We start from the raw sequence: 21,924 nt of genomic DNA, 5'->3' as shown, positions 1-21,924 counted from the left end.
TTGCAAATGAAAGCAACAACATCCTAGTAGAATCCTATTGAATTTCATTACGATCAGACATTTGGTTACCGAGATATCTTTCGAAGAGTACTTTGAAGTAATATAGGTTAGCTTTTGAGAGATTTTTGACATATAGCATATTGATAAATATCTCAGCCGTCTGTCAACCGATTTTGGTTCTCTTAGCACCAAATGAAAGCTACAACATCCTAGTAGAATGCTCTGAAATTTTATTTCGATTGAACATTTGGTTATTGAGATATCTTTCGAAGAGTACTTAGGAGTTTACAACTAAACTTTTTGAGATTTTTAACAGAATGTATCATCACCGACGAACCGACGTGACAGCTAGAACAAATAAATTCAAATTTGTTGCCCGCGACGCCATGATGAAAAATAGCCGAACACTATCGCCACCTCCATAACGGCTCGCGATGATTTGATAGCTCGACACCGAACCCCCGTGTGTTCATATAGGAAACGGTTCGTGTCTGCGCTGATTTGACAGAAGCGATCGCTCGCTTCAGTGGTCGACCGTTAAATTTGGGGGGGACACTTTTGAATCGCCACTGTCACGTCGGTTCGTCGGTGGTATCATATTAACCCTCGAACGATCGCGCTGTTGTATTTTGTAAATACAACACCACAGACAAACAGACGTCTCACTCTACTCATTTCCCATCGTTTCACTTTTTAACGGATTATTCAAATATTCCGTAGTTCGCAAATCGCTCGCTCATGGCGCTCGCATCGTTTTTGCTCCTGTTTGACGTTTGCTCACTACCGCCATCTACTCAGTGGATTTGCGTACCACAGCATAATTAGCATTGGGCGATTATGTATGCGTGACGATGATTTTTATCGCATTGTGTTCCAAGTGACACGTCTGTTTGTCTGTGACAACACGTTGAAAAATTTTCGCCTTTTGTGCTCAGCATTAGCGTGGTGCTGACGCAGGTAGTCAACCGCGCGAGTTACGGAAGGTTAAATATCTCAGCCGTCTGTTATCCGATTTGGGTTCTCTTGGAACCAAATGAAAGCTACAACATCCAAGTAAATCGCCCAGAATTTCGATTGGACATTTTATTGTCGCGCTTATCTTTTCTTAGAGTCCTGCGGCGGTCGTAAATTAGTCTATGGTCGTACGCTCGCAAGGCACACCGCCGCATGACAGTCGCAAGGCAAAACAAAAAAAAAGTGATCTCGCCAAAAACAAAAGCACGTGGGTTTCGCGGAGTGACAGAAGTTTTTGAATGTATTTGTGACGAACGGTAGCTCGGTGGAATGAGTGTTCTTGCTGTCAAACCCCATATAGTGGAATTATATACTTTTCAATCTGGTGACGCTGTTATGATTAGTGACTGTCGCGCTAATATCAGAAGCTAGAGGCAGATAATCGCCATATTCTGATTTTTCTTGAGAGGCATAATATTACAGAGATATCTTTCAAAGAGTACTTAGGATTTATACAACTAAACTTTTTGAGATTTTTGACCAAGTGCATCATAATAAATATCTCAGCCGTCTGTCAACCTATTTGGGTTCTCTTAGCATCAAATTGAAGCTACAATATCCTTGTAAAAGGCCCTGAAATTTTATTTCGATTGGACATTTGGTTACTGAGATACCTTTCGAAGAGTATTTCAATAATGTTGCGATGCGATAGCGCTTGGACACCCCTGGTGAAAAGCATAACTGCAACATGACACGTCGTACGCAGATCGGCTGTGGGAAGTAAAAGCAAAACAACAACAAATGAGAAGTGCAGTGGTAGAAACAGATTTGTGAAGAATTTATCACCTTCAGAAAATACCTTTAATTGTGCAAAGTAGGAAGGCAATATCTAATGCATCTTGTAGTGCATACTGTGATATTTATCCCCGCGGTGAATCGGATCTCAAAACGAGTGAAATGCCCATCGGCTTAATGCTTGATAGTAAGTAGGAAACCTGTGAGAAAATATTTAATTTGATTGTATGATACGCGTACTCATAAACAGCACTTGTAGACTTTCCTTGAATAGGGCAGAGGTTCCCAAACACGTCACACAAGGAACATTTGTGAAAGCCGCAGAAGTAAATTGTGGGAAGGAAACCACTTTCTTGTAAGTTACTAATATTAAGAATATGATGGAATTTGTTATTGTGATTTTACTTCGAAAATGAATTCCAAGGGAATTTGCTTGAGCTGGTTGGGAATCGCCGTTTAATTTCAAGGGGCGTTTCAATGCGTTCTTGTAAAATTATAGACTTTTATGTTAATGCTCTTATTACGTTAAACGACCTCTAGACTGATTCTCTGTAAAATAATATATGTAACTCGCATTGAAAAGTTTAATGCTGAACTTTTAAACTAGAATTTTCCATATTTTTTATAACGAAAACTTTTTATCTCGACGAATTCTTCCGAAAACGCATTGGAGCACCCCTCCGACTATGCTCCTCCATCCTTGCCACCATCAGCTGGCAGCATCGGCAGCATGAGCAGCATAAAAGAAATGTCAGATTGAATCAAAACAAACCACTCCAACCAAGAGAGAGAATCTCAGGCACGTGTTGCTCCTACGTTAAATATGTCAAAGCGATGTGTCAGTTTGGTTGCTGTCTCGCTCTGCAATCGAACGACGATTCCAACGGCGATTCGAACGGCGATTCCAAAAACGACGGTTCTGAATCGTCGTGTTCAGTTAGCAAATCCACGTACAATATTGTACGTGGATTTGCTAACTGAACACGACGAATCAGAACCGTCGTTTTTGGCAGGCCTCTGACACGGCCTATATCAATGCATTGGAATCATGGTAGACAGCTGAGAGAGAGAGGAGACAGCTGGCTTCGATTGCGTGCTACTTAATGTCAATGAGGACCGGTCACAAACTGTCACCGCGAACCGAGCTGAAAATCGCACATTGATGGTGTGGAGTGGTCAAATATCCAAAAGATCTTATCAACATTTTGCTCCGTTTCTTTTTTTTTTTTTTTTTTTTTTTTTTTTTTTTTTTTTTTTTTTTTTTTTTTTTTTTTTTTTTTTTTTTGGTATTCAAATGCATGTAACTTAAGATAATCATCTTTTCTAATGTTACAATGTGGTTCTTCATCTGGAGTTCACGTAATTTCTTAAACTATAATTTGTTCTCTTTTGCTAATCATACCCAATCACCGCAGATTCTGCAGAATATCCTTCTTGAATTGTGATGTAGAATTAAGATCTTTCAAATAAGTTGGCAAACTGTTCCAGCTAACAACACCCCTAACAAAAAACGATTGGCTATAATAACAAGAACTATGCTGCGGAACTCTGAAGCTTTTCGTCCGTGTTCCTTGTAGTGGCACGAGCTTTTCAAAGAGATAAGCGGGCGAAGAAGTTTTGATTATTCTAAACAAAGACACGCACGATCTGTATTTGTAAAAATTTACGAAGGAACAACCTATTAAGTTTTTTTGTAAGTGAGAAACGTGAGCATAGCGCGAAAGATTATACACATAACGTACACAAGCATTTAAAGCAACCCTGAGCTTATCGACTGATCCGGCCGTTGCATTAGAGTAGACAAAATCACCATATATAAAGTGAGGTAAAATCAAAGATTTAAAAAGTTTTAACTTAGTTCCAGAGTCATAATGCTTAGTTATCAAACTCAATCTTTTCAAAGACCCATAAACTTTGGAGCATTGGTTATTTATATGGGCATCCCATTCTAAATTATTTTTGAAAAGAAGTCCTAAATTTTTAGCATTATCAACAAATTCAACTACTTCACCATCAATTAAAATTAGAGGTGGTTGAGGAGGAACTTTACGCTTCGAAATAATCATCGCCTTTGTTTTTTCTGAATTAATGGGAAGTAAGTTTTCTTTAGACCATTTTATGACATTGCGAAGATCATGGTTTATTAAATTACCAATGGTAAACAAGTCGCTGCTACCATCAGTACAAATATAAATTTGGACATCATCAGCAAAAAGATGTACCGAACAAAATTCTAGAACACTTGGTAAATCGTTTATAAAAAGGGAAAAAAGTACTGGTCCCAGGACGGATCCCTGTGGAACTCCAGAAATGGTTGATGTGAAATCAGACAGCTCATCGTTACAGGACACAGCTTGAGTACGATTTTCTAAATAATTTCTTATCAATTTTGCAGCAGGATTTGAAAAATTGTACAGAGAAATCAATTTGTTTATCAATTTACTGTGTACTACACGGTCGAAAGCTTTAGCGAAGTCTATTAATAATAGAATTGTTACGCCATTTTTGTCAACTGACTGTGCGATGTCATCATGTACTTTCAACAAAGCAGTTTCGGTACTATGTTGACTTCTGAAGCCTGATTGGAAAGGATGGATAAAATTCATTCTATTAACATATTGCAGGATTTGGCCTTTAAGCAGCTTCTCAAACACTTTAGAAACCGTAGACAGTAAACTTATTGGCCGCAAATTCGAAATAGATTTTACATTGGGTTTTTTGTAGATTGGAATGACTTTGCTACGTTTCCAATTGGTAGGAAATTTACTAGCAGATATTATTGAGTTAAAAAGGTGTTCAAAAACAGGTAAGGCATAGGAAATAATAATTCTTAGAAAACTTATGGGTATTCCATCGAAGCCAGTCGCATTAGATTTGATATTAAATATTGCATTTATTATCTCATAGTCAAACACCGGTCTAAAGCGAAATCCATTATCATTTGAAGAAAACTGGATTCTTTCATTACCTAGAGCCGAAAAGTTTGATGAAAAGTAATCATTGATTGAATTCACGGAATGCTCACAAACAACAGATGAATTTTTCGGTGAAATTCCAAGATTCTTTACATTTTTCCATAGCTGCTTACTAGGAAGATTCAGATTTAACCTCTGGCGATCGTAGGCTGCCTTAGCATTGAAAATCATTGAATTCACAGTGTTTCGCAATCTTTATTTGTTGTATTTAAAAAAGATAAAATAATAATGATCAGTTTCCCACGACCAGCGCAACGAATCCATTTATTTTCCATGCTCTGTCGCAACGAACTCAATATGCAATTCATTTTTGACCAATAATATTTTTTCAAACCATTGTGCGGCGCTAAAAGTTGTAAAAAGAAGTAAGAAGAAGACATGTAAACATCGTGGCTGTCAGTGAGCTGTCTCCTCTCTCTCAGGTAGACAGGATGTCCTGGGCGCTAATAAATAGCGCCCACTGTCAAATGCGAAAACATCAACAATTCTTTGTTTAACGTTTATTTTGGTTTGTTGATCAGTTTTTGGAATCATTTTTTTCCACCGCTTATGATCACATAACACCTCAAACTCGCTTTAACATCAATGTACGGTAAGAGGAGCATGCGATTAGTTGAATAAAGCAACCCAACAAACACGCATTGTGAATGTGATTTCGTGTGTGGCTCACAACATCAAACAAAAACTGCGTTTGTTGATTACACGCTCGTTACAATTTGCACGAATATGAGTATAAGGCAGTTAGATGTTGGCTACGATAAATTTCATTGATGCCAGCCCGCATAACAAAATACTGTTTGTGTTAATCTCCACACAGTATGTCTCCTTTACCACTTACTGTAACTGTATCACGAACAGGTGTTTCTCTGTTGAAAATATGAAACTCAAAGCATCCGACCATAAAGAACGGTCTATGAAGACCATACCAAGTTGTAACAATTTGTCATATTGTGCAGAAATTATCGAACAATATAGTACCGAAAACTCAAGAGGCATGGTGGCAATGCAGTGTAACCTTTTCTCAAACGGTTTGCGATTTCATTTGCGCAACACACTTACACATGTGCATTTCACTGTCTGCCACTTGAATTTAACAGTTTGTCAAATAGTCGCTTTTATTAGTATCTGTACCGATCGAACTTTGCAGTTTGCATTTAGAAGAAAAAAAAAACAAAATCTTTCGCCCGCAAGTTGAGTGAACAGCAAACTAAAAACTTGCCTCGGAAAGCGCTTGGAGCGGTCTGGATGGAACAAGGGTAAGTTTTGCACGACTTATAAATTTAGTTTTTGTGTTATATCTCATCGGATACTAATTGATTTGCAGGATGCCGAAACTTCAATTCAATTCCAGGAACCTGATCCGGCCAAATTGTACGAGGAGTCCCGCAAAAAAAGCAACGAAAGATTCGCCCTGCTGGGGGCGAAAATATAATGCTCCTTGCAATTAAAAATGCACTCTCACCACAGTAATCTCCAGTTGTTCGATTAATAGCCGTAGGTATTAACGAGCCCAGCATAAGGGCGTTGAATTTGTTTAATAAAGAAAATATCAAATGAACGCACAAAATCTTTTATTTTTCAACAGTTCAAAAGTAGCCGAACCATATATTATAAGCTTGAAATACAATGGAAGACCATAAATCAATAGTAACCCATACAGTATTTGTTTTTCTTCTAGATTTATTGTTAAACTGTTCTATAACCATTTGTTATGCAGTGAATTGTCTGAAAAACTGGATAATATATTGACCATATCCTATACTGTATTACGAAAAATTTGTTCGAGAAAACGAGCGATTTTTTATGGTAACCTATCTTAACCGCCTATTCCATATACTGTTATTTGGCGGATTACCGTTTGTCAAACAGGCAAATCTGTACATGGAATGGTTAGCTTACTGTTATCTCCGATAGTCTGAGAAATGGTTAAATGATAATTGCTAATGGTCATATACAGTATGAGAAACGTTGCATTTACAGTTTGCGATTATGCGGGAGGGGCCTGGTTTTTGGAATCGCCGTTCGAATCGCCGTTGGAATCATCGGTCGATTGCAGAGCGAGACAGCAACCAAACTGACACATCGCTTTGACATATTTAACGTAGGAGCAACACGTGCCTGAGATTCTCTCTCTCGGTTGGTGTGGTTTGTTTTGATTAGAAATCCTCTGCATAGAGATGAGCGGAAGTTACATACATCGATTCGGCAACGCTGTTTGTTTTGTTTACAACAGCTGCCAACACTTGCTACAAAGCTAGATGTTCAAACTTTGTGCGTGACTTCGTTGTGGTTCAAGTTGTTTTGTTTACATTTTCTAATTATGGTAGAATTTTTTTTTCAATTTTTTTTTGAAGTAGCGGAGCAATCGAAGAAATCTGAAATTTATTGCAAAAGTGTTACGCTAATCATATCGGCAGAAGTGAAGCAAGAAGCAGCAATGAAAGTTTTTTCGACAAGTGCAGCAAGAAAAGTGTCGTCATAAGCATGAGCTTTTTAAGGCAGAAATAATAATTTTTTATCTTTTTACTAAACATACATACAAATCTGGAGCTCGATTTGAATAGGTCGTATGTACATTTGTCGATATAAAATTCGATCAGTTTATTTTAGTTATTGTAGCAATATGGAAGATATTTTGGAGACTTTTAATGATGGAACGGAAAGCCTGTTTTGTGATGAATCTGCTGTATGTATCAACTTTGTTCAATGTCAACGGTTTTTGCTATAATAAGCGAATCCAACTGATCGAATTTTTAATCGACAAAAGCACATACGACCTTTTCAAATCGAGCTCCAGAAATATACTATATTAACAATATAGGTCACTCCTACGATTTTTTGGCGACTCCTTTTTAGTGAATGTGTCGCCACCAAGCGGCAGAAGAGGTACTACTACACACTAAATGCATGCGCCATCCAATGACGTTTATTCTGTCAAGCTGTCATTGCATGGTGGGGATGCCCATTTATGCTTAAACAATCGATAAAATAAAAATCGATTTTTTTTGCAACTGCTCAAATTAGAAAAAAATATTAGCTCTTATTTAACATTTTCTGGCGTGCTAAACCAACTTTATCAGAATCTGAATCTCCTCTTATTATTTTGTTTGCATTTCCGCAGGTATTTTTAGAGCTCTCTTAACCGAATTTATAATAAACTAGGTGTTCCCGGCAAATTTTGTCTTGCATACTGTGTTTCTTATCCTGAATTTGCGAAGAAATCAGGATCAGTATCAAATTGAAAATAGGCGGAAACCAGGGGAAGCGATACTAGTTTTGCCAAGCCAAAAAACCTCAAAAAAAGCTGAAAAAGCTCAAAAAAATCGCTACCGGTTTTTTTTTACTTCTTTCGGTTTTTTCTTTGGGGTTTTTCGGCTTGGCAAACAAGTGTAGCTCCCCCCGGAAACGACAATTCTCGTCATTTTCTACCAATTACAAGCTAATTTGATGAGAAAATTCAAGAATTTACGCTTGTTGAACATGTAGATTTGAGGTTGGGGAATCGCCATTGAATAAACGTAATAAATGGGTGCTGCCTTTATAGCTTAAAGTGACAAACATAGGAGCCCCTACCTAATTGGTTTCACACCTCAACTTTAAATTACCAAAGCCAAATACTTGAAGTACGATTTGACATGAACCGAAGCACATTGTAAAATTGAAAGACAACGCGAATGAATTAATCACTGATTCACTTTCTTGACTTTTGTCGTGTTATAATCGTGTATAAAATCTTATAAAATCTAGCTAAACCTCAACATAGAATTTCTGTGTTCGATCTGACGAAAAGTTTTGATAATAAAACCCAAAATCCTTCAAGGCCATGAAGTCTACAAGTAACTTCCAAATTATATACGTTTCTTTACAAAGATACGTCCAAAAACGACGAGAAAACGCTTTATCAACGAAAACATGTTCATCTTTTTAACTCCAACCTAAAATTGATTATTGAATTAAAGTAGTTGTCCTGGCCAACATTGTACCCACGTTTTTCTATGCAGTTCTATGAAAAAAAAAACTGAAAAAGAAGTTCAAAGTTGTCAGCACTTTTTCGTATACTTCTCTGGCCGATTTTTTATTCTTATTTTTATCAAACCTAAACATTTTGAGTGCAGGCATCGTCGAGAAAGGTATGTAAACCATTTAACACGTTATCGAGCTCTACAAGTCTGAAAGCCACTTATCCGATTGCGACATGCAAATACCATTTCTCACGTTTAGTACCTTCCAAATCCCATAAAGTCTAGCTGCAACGATCGATTTTCTGAACTTTCAAGAAATATGATCAATGGTCGAATGATCCCTCGGTAAAGTCCTGGTGTAGTATGACTAGGAAAAATACAGCATTTTGAACAACAATAGGGTATTTGAATCCTGACAAAAATACGACTCCATCAAGACGCAGCAAAGTTAACATTTTTCACTTTTTAACGAGTTTTGCTCCATAGAAATACAGGGGATACTCAAAATAACTGGGACAGGTAAAATTTTCACTTTTCAAAACAATGTTCAACTAGCTGTAACTTTTCGAAAAGGGCATCAAACATTCTCAAATTTTTACTGTAAGTTCATCAACTAGTTGTGTATCAGTGGTCCAATTTTGAAAAAGATCGGACTATTCTACACGAAGTTAGAAAGATTATAGAAAAAGGTAAAATTATCCGATAGCCAACTTTGAGCTGTTTTATCTCCGAACTCAATGAACCGAATGCAATGAAATTTTGATCATTCATGACAAATATAATGAACTATTAAAAACTTTTGACTGAACCTAAAAATCTTCACACGAAATAAAATAATAACGATAAGATTATTTTTCTAATAAAACACCAATTTACCCAAAACTTCACCATCGTTCCAAAATTTGAGATAATAATTATAGTTCATTTAAATTCCCTCTCATTGACTTGAATATATTTATGTTCCGTAGGAAAGCAACCAAATGGCCGGCATTAAATTGAAAAAGTAATGGGATGCATATGAAAAAGAGATAAATTTACTAAAAAAACATATAATTAATTAAATCGATATAACATTTTTTCTTTATAATAATTTCGAATTAAGTCAAATGTTTTTCAAAGTTCATTATATAAGTCTTACATGAGCAAAATTTTATTGCATTTGGTTAATTGAATCCGGAGATATCTCGGGAGATATAACAGCTCAAATTTGACTATCGGATAATTTTACCTTTTTCTAGGATCTTTCTAACTTCGTGTAGAATAGCCCGATCTTTTCCAAATTTGGACCACTGATACACAACTAGTTGATGAACTTACAGTAAAAAATTGAGAATATTTGATGCCCTTTTCGAAAAGTTACAGCCAGTTGAACATTTTTCGAAAAATGTAAATTTTACCTGCCCCAGTTATTTTGAGTATCCCCTGTACAAACTAGCCATTTCTGTACAGGAAAGTAAATTTTCTTCCAGATGCGTCTAGAACAAATTATACGATTAAATTGAGGAACTTTAATCCGATGAATGTCAGCATGGGCATCAAGAATGTTGATATTAAAAGCCATTGTCAAAGAAAAATAGCAACCACCAGGGCAAAATATAACTTAATTTTTAGGATGGAAAATTACAATTCTGATGTTAAACGATTTCGGTGTCTTTACAATGAGGGAGCATTCGAATTCTTCTATAGATGTCATCTAATGAAATATTATTTTGTTTGCGTATATTCTAAATCGATAATTTATTAATCGATTATTTGGGAAAAAAAACTTCGACACCCCTAACGTTTTTTTTTTCGAGAAATGTCGCATTGCACGGTAAACTAAAATTGATCAAAATACAATTATTGACTTTTTCTGACAACAGGTGGTGCTGAAATCATTCGCTAAGGGTGTCTCCATGTCGTTGTATGTAAAAACGTGAAGTGACCTATATTGTTAATATAGTATATTTGATACATATGCCGCCAATATCTCGATATTAAAAATAAATAATTTTAATTTATTAAGTTCCGATTGCAATACCGTTCAAATGACGCCTTCCTACGAACGATAAGCATGTTCATTTGGCTCACACTTTGACAGTTCTCTCTGCACGATTGGCTCACAATGGCCGCCTCCGCAGATCTCTATAATGTAGGATTACTAGTTTTGATTCAATCTGACATTTCTTTTATGCTGCTCATGCTGCCGATGCTGCCCAAAGTATCTTAATACCAAGGTAAGAGATTCCCGCTAATATTCACGGATTAGTGAGAAAAGGAAAAAAGCAAAAAAATAGTTATGAAGTTTGCGCTGATTTGTATGGGCACATCACTATTTAGCAAACTTTCTTAAGAAATTAAGCACTCCCATCTTAGAAGCTATTATTTAATTGCATCTGACTGGATTAAATGTGACCTCCATGTAATAAAACAGAAAATATCGCCATTTGAAAATCGGTAACAATTTTTTTTTTAATTGGTTCTAAACATATTTTTCAGCATTTAGAAACATCCAAACTAACAACACTTTACAAACTTTACTGAAATAATGACATTTTAGTGTAAAAACACCAACTTTTCATAACTAACGCAGATGTGTTGGTGAGTCTCATTTTTGACATTTGCGGGAATCTCTTACCTTGGTACATATTTATATACTTTGGATGCTGCCAGCTGATGGTGGCAAGGATGGAGGAGCATAGTCGGAGGGGTGCTCCAATGCGTTTTCGGAAGAATTCGTCGAGATAAAAGGTTTCTCGATGAAAACAAATCCTATCCCGCCTGCAAGCTTGAAAGAGAGATGCGAATAAACGGCGCAGTATCATAACGTCCGAGGCCATAAAGTCCCAGGACTTTATGGCGCATTTTTTCGGGGCATAACGTCCGAACTTGCAGATACGCCACGAAGTCCAAGGAAAGAAGGCACATAGGATGTTATGACGCATCCAAACTTTTGGACGCTATTTCGCAAAAAAACGCGACTTAATGTCCGGGACTGTATGGCCTCGGACGTTGTGATCCGGTCCCCGAATAAACGTCAGCAAGCTCTATAATCAGCCCGCGACCCACCGGTGGGTCGCGACCCATAGTTTGAGAAACGCTGTCATAAAGTGTTCGTAAGTACCTACCGGATCTAAGCGCATCTGAAAGAGAATTAAATTTTCTTTCCAAAAAGTGCTCGTTTGTTTCTCTACGATGCGGAATTCGATATGAAAAAGTGAAAAAAGTGCACTTTGCCTTTGCTGTGCCATGGAAAATTTTGGTGGAGCCACGTTTTTCATAGGGTTCTCATTCCTGCCACCAGATGCGGAAGGATCGTTAGCTTCCGTTAACTTCCGTGTGACAAAAAAAAATCTACAGAGGGTCGAATACGGTGCAAAAAAAAAGCAATACATAAAAATCGAATGTAAATGTGTAGTAGCTACAATGTGCAAAGCTTTTAGCGAACCATTTCATAACAATACACTTTATTGTAGAAGGTACAGTGTATGGTGCAGGAAATGGTTTTCACCAAACACCCTATGGTTAGTTTTTATCCGGATAGGCTTGCATGGGAACGTTCAAAAATTACGTCCAACATATTGGGGGGAGGGGGGTATAAGAAAGTGTGACAGTACGTGAGGGGGGTCTAGAAACACCGACGAACCGACGTGACAGTGGCGATTCAAAAGTGTCCCCCCCAAATTTAACGGTCGATTACTGAAGCGAGCGATCGCTTCTGTCAAATCAGCGCAGACGCGAACCGTTTCCTATATGAACACACGGGGGTTCGGTGTCGAGCTATCAAATCATCGCGAGCCGTTATAGAGGTGGCGATAGTGTTCGGCTATTTTTCATCATGGCGTCGCGGGCAACAAATTTGAATTTATTTGTTCTAGCTGTCACGTCGGTTCGTCGGTGCTAGAAATCCCGAAAAACGATGGACGTAATAAATGAATCTTCCCCATATATGGGGAATTATAAGGTTTCGTGAGATAAAATTTGGAGAACTCAATATGAGCGAAGACGGCTAATAACAAGACAGACAGCTCCCACACGCTAACCCTCAGTTACCCAGATTGATGTCAAAGCGACCCAGATTGAGCAAAACTGCAGTTACTCTAATCGGAGTAAAGGCACTTTTACTCAAATCTGGGTTACCGATGTTGGTGACAAAATCTGGGTAACCGGTACCCAGCTCCTCCTGGACCTTGATTTTGTTAATTTATTTCCAATTTAGACTTTTGATAAAAAGCTCCCAACTCCCATGTGCTCTTCACTTACCTGATGCAGGAAAACAGTTCCCTGGAAGAATTTCACTGTTTTCCCGTCATTTATCCTCATATTTTTTCGTGGAAACATTCATAATTGCCAGCGTTTGCCTGACCGCTGCCATATTCTCAAGCCGAAAAGTGACAAAATGCCGATTACCCAGATCTTTACCCAGATTAAACCAATCTGGGTTTTCGGGTTACCCGGATTTTGACAACTGCTAACAACATGAGAATCCGGGTAGAATCGACCCAGGCGATGGGTAGTTTCAGGTTAGCGTGCACCCTATCGCAGGCGACAAGGTTGAAACGCCCTCAACGATTCACAGGAACATTAAACATGATTGTGTGCGTGTACATGCAAATACGTACACGGAAGCTGTAGCATCTCACACACACTTATTAATAATGTTGTCCCCGGGAGTCGTTCGCGGCGCTAGTGTGCTAGACGTTCTCAGAGTATATGGAGCAAGAGGGTAGATGTCTGTCTTGTTATTAGCCGTCTTCGATATGAGGCAAACATCATTAAAATTTATTTCATGGCGGGGATTTTCATTCAGTGTATACAGGGAGGGTGCAGGCACGTCAAACTCGAACAAACTACGCCTACCTAACATGCATCGAGCGGGCCTTCCCAAACAACACAATGCGATTTCGCGGGCCATCCCCATCGACAAAACAAACCGAATTCCAAGCAGGATTCGACCAGGCTTCTGGTCGCGTTGCCAGTCACACTAACACACTCGCAAAAGATGAGCAGTAGGCCTACCTTGCCGCATGCGGGTCCCCTGAGTGTATACACGGTCAGAAAATTCACTCATTTTGGAGCTAAAGTGGGACAACTCAAAAATGAGTAATTTTTTTTTCCAGCGATAGCGTTGGCCCAAGTGCGAAAATCTCATCAGTTTAAGTCGTATAATATTCTTGCTGATGTGAAGAATATTATACGGCCTAAATTGGTTGGGTTTTTACACTTGGGCCTGCGCTATCGATGGAAATTCAATTTACTCATTTTTTGAGCTGTTCCAGTTTAGCTCAGTTTTGTGTGAATCTTACTCATTTTAGAGTAACATTTTCTTAGCGTGTAGGCAAAAGAATGTGTGCGCGCGGAAGTTAAAGGTTCTTGCATCGACTAAACACCGAGCGAGCATCGCCACATGGGAAATTAATGTCATTTTCTTCATCGCCGGACGCACTGGTCACACTGCATGCGTACGAAAGTCGAAATCAAAACAAACCAAACTAACACATTATTTTTACATAATTTTCCGGAGTTTGAAAAAATCCGATATTTTCCATAAAAACTTGTGACTTACCGCTGGAAAAATGTCCACTATCAAGTACATCGGCCGCACCACCGATTTCAAAGGTAAAACGCTGTGGGAAATCGTAGGAAACCTGAAAAACTTTGGCGTTGGACGCGTTGTGGTGCGGAGCATGTTCGAGCGCTATCCGGAGCCGAGTTACATGAAAATCGTCAAAGTCGAAACCCTGCCCAATGAGGTGAGGATCTACACCTAAACATAAATGTTTGTTGGAATTTGAAACTACAATTTTAATCGTTATTTACAGGAAACTCGCAAAGTGAAGGTTACCGTCGAAAAGACCTTCCGCGGTCGCACCTATCCCAAGCTGGTGGAGATTAACAGCGTGTCCTACAAGGCGGATTACCGATTGCTGCACAAACACGAAGAGGAATCCTACTGCAAGGCGGTGCCTCGGGAGGAAAAGGTCATTCCACGGGAAATCGATTTGCCGCCCCTGTTGAGAGAGTTCGTTCAAAAGGAGACGGGTAAAGATGCCCCGAAGATTGCCATCAAGTTGAAGCCCGGGCACAACAACATCTACCGGCTAGCCAACGAAGGGGAGAAGCCTACTGTCGATGTTTCGATGGGTATCGGAAATCCTGCTAGTCCCAGATTGTACGCAAATTGTGAATTATAATTGCATTTTTTTTTAATACAGTTAGGTTGATTATTGAAATTTCTAGTTTTTCCAATGATTGAAGTTAATCACTTGCTTCGTGCGATACACGGTGCAAGTTTAAACGGCTGAGCAAAAGATGACCCAAAATCTGTTAGAGACACATAAGCTTGCTTTTGAGACAGATCAAAGTTCATTTTTGTTTCACTGTGCTTTTATCAATAAACTTTCTTTCCATTAACAACGCTTTTTATACTTTTGGTAAACAATTTTAAAGTAAATATCAGAATACTTACCGCGCTCATCAGTCATCTCTCCAGGTGACTAGCACTTCATCGGTTCTGTAACGTTGCGTAACGGTCGCTTCCTTCCAAGCCATTCTAGTCCCACTACGGAACATCTCCCATCCGGCATGGGCAATCATTACCCCGTTGTCGATGCAGAACCTCTCGTCCGTGGCAAACAGCTTGGCTCCCCGTTCTTGGCACATGATGCCCATCATCTCCTGAAGCCGTTCGTTACAGCCCACTCCTCCCACAATCAGGACCTCACTGGACCCGCAATGCGCCATGGCACGCTCCGTCGTTTCCACCAGCATGGCAAACAGCGTTTCCTGTAGGGAGAAGCACAAATCCTCGTCGGACCACTTCTCGTCCTCCTGACGTCGTTTTTGCTGTTTCCCCTTTGGCCGAGCCTTCTGTTCGATAAAGGACAATATTCCGGAAAAGCTAACGTCCATGCCCTTTACCGAATAGGGAAGCGCCAGGTACTTGGTACCCTTCTTGGCCATCTGCTCAATGTTGTAACCGGGACTGGGGTCGTTGGACAGCTTGATGATCCGAGCAAAACGATCCAAACAGTTCCCGATGGCGATATCGATCGTTTCCCCGAAAATCCGGTACCGCTTACAGGCGTAGGAAATGATCTGGGTGTTCCCGCCACTCACGTACAGAACCGTTGGATTTTGAGCTTTGGTAATTAACCGACCCATCTCGATGTGACCGATGCAGTGGTTTACCCCCAGGATCGGTTTGTTCCAAATCTGGGCAATGGTACGGGCGACGATGGCTACCGCCAGCAGGGGTGGGGCCATACCCGGTCCTTTGGTGTAGCAGACCACATCGATCTCCTGAGGCGTTATACCGGAAACGGCTAGCGCCCGCTTCAAAATGTCGTGAATTTTCGACCGGTGATGTTGCGCTGTCTCCTTGGGAAGGAAACCTTTGAAAAGAATCGAGAATATCAGACCGTGGAGTAATGAGAGCTGAGATTCACAAAACTTACCTTCCCCGGGTGGGGTGATATATGTTTCACGTTCATTGGCAAGCACTTCACCGTCCCGAACGATTCCAACTCCTATTTTGTTTGCGCTTCCTTCAAAGCCGATTGCAATGACCATTTTTTGATTAAATCAAATTAAAAAGAGTGACAAACTCTTGTTTCCAAAAAAATCCCGTGTTTTTTATGTTTTTGTGTGGTCGCCCAGCACGGAGGAAGTTAGGCGTTCGACAATGTTAGGCATTTGTTAGTTATGTTGCTCATCGAAAAATTTTCGAGAGCATAAATCATAACCCCGAATTTATGCTGAATGTTCGATTTTTTTCGCGCGTCATTGACAGTTGAGCAAATGGCAGTGGAAAAAAACTTTGTTAGTTGCGGCAGTTTAAAAATCGCGTTCGTCGGTCGAGAAAATGAGAAAAATTTGCGGTCTCAATTAGTTTAAACTCGTAGGAACCATTTCAGTCGTTCCGTCGTCCAACCAGTCAGTTCCTCGTCGCTGCTGCTGGCCAATAAGTTCGGTTCGTTCTCTTCGCACTGTCGCCGGAACCAGTCATCACCAAAACAGTGTCCGATTCCGTTAAGTTTGTCCTCATCGTGTCGGTGAGTCACTTATATTTTAATTTCATTTATTTCTAATTCAAATTTAATTTAATGTAAATTTAATTTTAATAAAATTTTATTAAAATTTCGATGAAATTTTAATAAAATTTTGATTTAATTTCAATAAAATTTTAATAATATTCTAATTCAATTTAATCATAAATTGATTATAATTTAATATTAATTAAATTTTAATTATATTTTAATTTAATTTTAATTTAATTTTAATTTAATTTTAATTTAATTTTAATTTAATTTTAATTTAATTTTAATTTAATTTTAATTTAATTTTAATTTAATTTTAATTTAATTTTAATTTAATTTTAATTTAATTTTAATTTAATTTTAATTTAATTTTAATTTAATTTTAATTTAATTTTAATTTAATTTTAATTTAATTTTAATTTAATTTTAATTTAATTTTAATTTAATTTTAATTTAATTTTAATTTAATTTTAATTTAATTTTAATTTAATTTTAATTTAATTTTAATTTAATTTTAATTTAATTTTAATTTAATTTTAATTTAATTTTAATTTAATTTTAATTTAATTTTAATTTAATTTTAATTTAATTTTAATTTAATTTTAATTTAATTTTAATTTAATTTTAATTTAATTTTAATTTAATTTTAATTTAATTTTAATTTAATTTTAATTTAATTTTAATTTAATTTTAATTTAATTTTAATTTAATTTTAATTTAATTTTAATTTAATTTTAATTTAATTTTAATTTAATTTTAATTTAATTTTAATTTAATTTTAATTTAATTTTAATTTAATTTTAATTTAATTTTAATTTAATTTTAATTTAATTTTAATTTAATTTTAATTTAATTTTAATTTAATTTTAATTTAATTTTAATTTAATTTTAATTTAATTTTAATTTAATTTTAATTTAATTTTAATTTAATTTTAATTTAATTTTAATTTAATTTTAATTTAATTTAAAATTAAAATTAAAATTAAAATTAAAATTAAAATTAAAATTAAAATTAAAATTAAAATTAAAATTAAAATTAAAATTAAAATTAAAATTAAAATTAAAATTAAAATTAAAATTAAAATTAAAATTAAAATTAAAATTAAAATTAAAATTAAAATTAAAATTAAAATTAAAATTAAAATTAAAATTAAAATTAAAATTAAAATTAAAATTAAAATTAAAATTGAAATTAAAATTAAAATTAAAATTAAAATTAAAATTGAAATTAAAATTAAAATTAAAATTAAAATTAAAATTAAAATTAAAATTAAAATTAAAATTAAAATAAATTTAAATTTAAATTAAATTTTAAAAAATTAAAACAGGCTCCGATTTTTTTTATTGAATATGTTTCGTCCAGCTTTCATTCGAGGCAGAAGTGCGGTTGTAGTAGTGAACGCCGATAAAAGTTCACTACTACAATCACACTTCTTGCTCGGATGACAGCTGGAATGAAAACAAGCAGCATAAAATCTATGCCTAACATTCGCCTAACAGCCCATACTAAAACATGTCTAACGTTAGTCTAATGTTAGACTAACAAACATGTTTCGAATTTGCAACATGTCTAACAAAAGTGTGTCATATCTGTCTAATTTTAGACTAACATTAGGCAAAAGTTAGACAAAAAGTTAGCCTAACATGCTGGCCAGTTAGTCTAACATTAGGCTAATGTTAGGCTAACCCTCCGTACTGGGCGTGCCGGAAAAAGTGCATTTTTGACATGTTGCGAGTTGCATTCTTGTCTTTGTGGCATATTTCATTATGGCATGCTTATTGAGTTGTCCAAAAATTGTCTCACGAAACCTAATGCAAGCCTATCCATATACGTGAGAACAAAAGATGTTTACAAAGTTCTTACAGATAGATTAACACGGGAATTCTGAACACAAACCACTACCACACAGGAATTTGGATTGGTCAATGTTCTGACAGTTGAGAGAAAGTTTAAGCACAGAAAACCAGGGGACTGTTATGGTCTTCTTCACTGGGAAAAAAATCTTCATTCCTTCTACACGGTCAGAAAATTCACTCATTTTGGAGCTAAAGTGGGACAACTCAAAATTGAGTAAATTTTATTGCCAGCGATAGCGCTGGCCCAAGTGCGAAAATCTCATCAGTTTAAGTTGTATAATATTCTTGCTGATGTGAAGAATATTATACGGCCTAAATTGGTTGGATTTTAACACTTGGGCCAGCGCTATCGCTGGAAATGCAATTTACTCATTTTTTGAGCTGTTCCAGTTTAGCTCAGTTTTGTGTGAATCTTACTCATTTTAGAGTAACATTTTCTTAGCGTGTGTGTCCGGGACATGGATTTTTGCAATAGGGCACTGCATTGTTTTGATTATGTATGGGATTTTGACGTTTCTTGGCCTTGTTGTTTACAAAATTTCAGTGAGATTGAAAGAGAAGGTGAGAATTTCATGCAGTGCCCTATGGGAGTAAACAAATCAGGCCAAACATTTCAATGGTCCACTGCACGAATATATTCTGGCCTGCTTACTCTCACACGAAATTTGACGTTTGAGCGGTGTCGGCACCGCTCAAACGTCAAATATCCCTTGAGAGTAAGCAGGCCAGCATAAATTCGTGCAGTGGACCATAGGTCCTATTTGCATTTGAGAGGCTCTCTTTGTTCACTTTCTCTTTCAATTATTGCAATGTAAAGGTACACGCTAAGAAAATGTTACTCTAAAATGAGTAAGATTCACACAAAACTGAGCTAAACTGGAACAGCTCAAAAAATGAGTAAATTGCATTTCCAGCGATAGCGCTGGCTCAAGTGTTAAAATCCAACCAATTTAGGCCGTATAATATTCTTCACATCAGCAAGAATATTATACAACTTAAACTGATGAGATTTTCGCACTTGGGCCAGCGCTATCGCTGGCAATAAAATTTACTCAATTTTGAGTTGTCCCACTTTAGCTCCAAAATGAGTGAATTTTCTGACCGTGTATACTTTGGATGTGGTTTGGCACATGGATATTTGCCATTAAGTATGAGGCAATTTTCCTGAGTGTTGTTTTCTTACCCAGCATTAAAATTATGCTGTTGTGTTGAAAGATACACGGGGAAACGAAATAACTCAAAATTAAAGTGCCCCACACAATGCATACGTTTGCGTGTGCGTGACAGTAGTTTGACACATTTCCCATGGGAAAACTGTCAAAAAAACGCAAACCTCGACGGAACGGACGCTATGTGCTCCAGGCTTAAGTCTTTTTCACTCAGCTTGACAGCTAAGTAAAACCAGTCAAATTTGAGTTTTTTTGGAAGAGCTCAAATTTGAGTTGTTTCACAAAGACTCCGTTTTGAGTAAAAAGTATGTGTTATGAAAATAGAGGATTTTGGATTAAAAGTATTCAAAAATAGGTTTTCACGAATAGAATTTTTTACGAAAATTTGATTATTTCTTGTAATTTACAAATATACGTATGGTTTTCAAACGAGGTTCCTAGTTCATTTTTATTCACACATTTTGAAATTAACATTACACCTTATTTATAAACTTTATCGCCTGATGCAAACGCCATCCGGATCCGGGTTACGGCAGCGTTCACGTTTGGTGATGATCTTTCATCGTCGAAAAACGCGCCGGAAGCGAACGGGGAATCAAACGAATGTTCTGTTGGTGATGATAATGATGAGAAACATCAGTATTGCGTTGAATATATTAATGCAATATGCAACTTACCTGTGATTAACAAGTGAAAGAATTAGGTGACCATTTCATTTTTTTTTTGAAGATGTTCGAAGTCCAGAAATGTACCAGGAAATCCAGGAAATGGAGCGTACTTTTCGTTTGGCTCATTTTTGGTCTCGTTTTTGGTAACGAACGCTTTCTGAAAATGATAAAAAAGATTGACAATACATAAAAACATAATAATTATGAAGGAACTTACCGAAATTTGCAGAAAGAACGACCACCGAATATCCAACCTGAAATCAACATGGCGCAGAATAAAATTTTCATCCAAAATCGTGTTCTTCAACAACACCGTATTTTGGATACTTTCGAAGAGAAAAACAAAACAAAATCATCACATGTCTGATTTTACCCAAAGCCAAGTACAGTGACGATTCGTTCGTTGAGAGCTCGTTAGATGGGCTGTCTCGATGGTTGAATGTTCACTGGTTGGGGCAAAACCCAACTAAAAAGCACTGTCAATGTCAAAATAGATGTCAAAACGAGTTTGACGTCTGACCGCCGTCGCATCACAGCTCATGTATACAGAACGATTACGCAAGTATGTGAGTGTTCCGTGACGTATTTCTCGTCACTTGCGTGTGTCTAGAGCATTTTGATCACTTGTCAGTTGCCCCAACGAACGAACACGATTCGCTAATCGGGCCGCAGTCGTGACCCAACCAGCGAATCCGGACTGTATTTGCGCCATACTTCATAATAAGTTAAAAGTATCCAACAACCACAACAAAATTGTACCCAATTCAATAGTATTGGTGGAGTACTTAATTTTAAGTTATTTTTATCTCAGTTTTGAGTTATTTCATTTCCCCGTGTAGGTTGTCAGCTTGAGCCCTACGCTTGAGCCGCTGTTATGCTGGCTACGAAAACATTGCATTGGTGGGATAGGGATGCCAATTCCTTGCAGAAAACAGACATCGACGTTTGAACTATTCCGTTTGATCCCTGCAGAAAATTGCACCCATCGCAAAGTTCTTTCCACCCAGCGTTGACTTTCAAACTCGCTTTCAAAGTATACTACACGCTAACCCCCAGCTACCCAGATTGATGTCAAAGCGACCCAAATCGAGCAAAACTGCAGTTACTCTAAAAGTGGGTAAAGGTACCTTTACTCAAATCTGGGTTACCGGTATTGGCTGCAAAATCTGGGTAAAGGCTACCCTGATTTAGACGTTTCTCATCAGGGTATTTTCTACCCATTTTTACACAAATGAGTAAGCATGCACAATGCAAATCCCCCTTATTATTGTTCCGCCGGAAAAGAAAAACTTAATTCAGTAAAACACATGAGCGATTTATTAGTGTCTCCAGTTTTCTAGCACAAATATATTTAAAAGAATTTATCGCAAAACAGCTTCTTCTACGATGGAGATGATCCGTATTTGATTATGGTAGACTCTCGGGTAGACTCAATGCAATAATCTTTGGGCACTCAATGTAATAATCTTTCACACCAAGCTGGGCCAGATCCTAAATGAATGAGAAAATGTAATTAGCGAATAAAT

The 21,924-nt window shown here is 37.0% G+C and overlaps 2 protein-coding genes and 1 long non-coding RNA gene across 3 annotated transcripts; 1 reads left to right on the top strand and 2 right to left on the bottom strand.

The window, feature by feature from the left end:
* The first annotated feature begins 14,122 nt into the window (after positions 1–14,122).
* On the top strand, positions 14,123–14,898 carry LOC109428689 (uncharacterized). The gene is made up of 2 exons (XM_019704501.3): positions 14,123–14,418; positions 14,488–14,898. The coding sequence occupies exons 1-2, from the start codon at positions 14,242–14,244 to the stop codon at positions 14,857–14,859; spliced, it is 549 nt and encodes a 182-aa protein (XP_019560046.2). The 5' UTR covers positions 14,123–14,241; the 3' UTR covers positions 14,860–14,898.
* Positions 14,899–15,026: 128 nt separating this feature from the next.
* On the bottom strand, positions 15,027–16,313 carry LOC109422483 (probable tRNA N6-adenosine threonylcarbamoyltransferase). Its single transcript, XM_019697271.3, has 2 exons — positions 16,123–16,313; positions 15,027–16,059 (listed from the first exon to the last, which is right to left on the bottom strand). Exons 1-2 carry the CDS (start codon positions 16,235–16,237, stop codon positions 15,143–15,145), a joined length of 1,032 nt encoding a protein of 343 aa, XP_019552816.3. The 5' UTR covers positions 16,238–16,313; the 3' UTR covers positions 15,027–15,142.
* Positions 16,314–20,206: 3,893 nt separating this feature from the next.
* LOC109406836 (uncharacterized) lies at positions 20,207–20,778 on the bottom strand. The gene is made up of 3 exons (XR_002129431.3): positions 20,616–20,778; positions 20,408–20,555; positions 20,207–20,338 (listed from the first exon to the last, which is right to left on the bottom strand). It is a non-coding gene; the product is annotated as an uncharacterized LOC109406836 (long non-coding RNA).
* Between the last annotated feature and the right edge of the window lie 1,146 nt (positions 20,779–21,924).

Source organism: Aedes albopictus, chromosome 2 (assembly GCF_035046485.1).
Source record: "Aedes albopictus strain Foshan chromosome 2, AalbF5, whole genome shotgun sequence".
Taxonomy (NCBI): domain Eukaryota; kingdom Metazoa; phylum Arthropoda; class Insecta; order Diptera; family Culicidae; genus Aedes; species Aedes albopictus.
The sequence above is the reverse complement of the archived record's forward strand: the minus strand, read 5'-3'. Positions and strand labels throughout refer to the sequence as shown.

Bases quoted from the DNA above. Each gene is read 5' to 3' on its own strand.
- LOC109428689 (XM_019704501.3), top strand. From the start codon at position 14,242: ATGTCCACTATCAAGTACATCGGCCGCACCACCGATTTCAAAGGTAAA. The intron at 14,419-14,487 runs GTGAGGATCTAC...CGTTATTTACAG, and splicing joins TCGAAACCCTGCCCAATGAG to GAAACTCGCAAAGTGAAGGT.
- LOC109422483 (XM_019697271.3), bottom strand. From the start codon at position 16,237: ATGGTCATTGCAATCGGCTTTGAAGGAAGCGCAAACAAAATAGGAGTT. The intron at 16,060-16,122 runs GTAAGTTTTGTG...TTCTTTTCAAAG, and splicing joins TATCACCCCACCCGGGGAAG to GTTTCCTTCCCAAGGAGACA.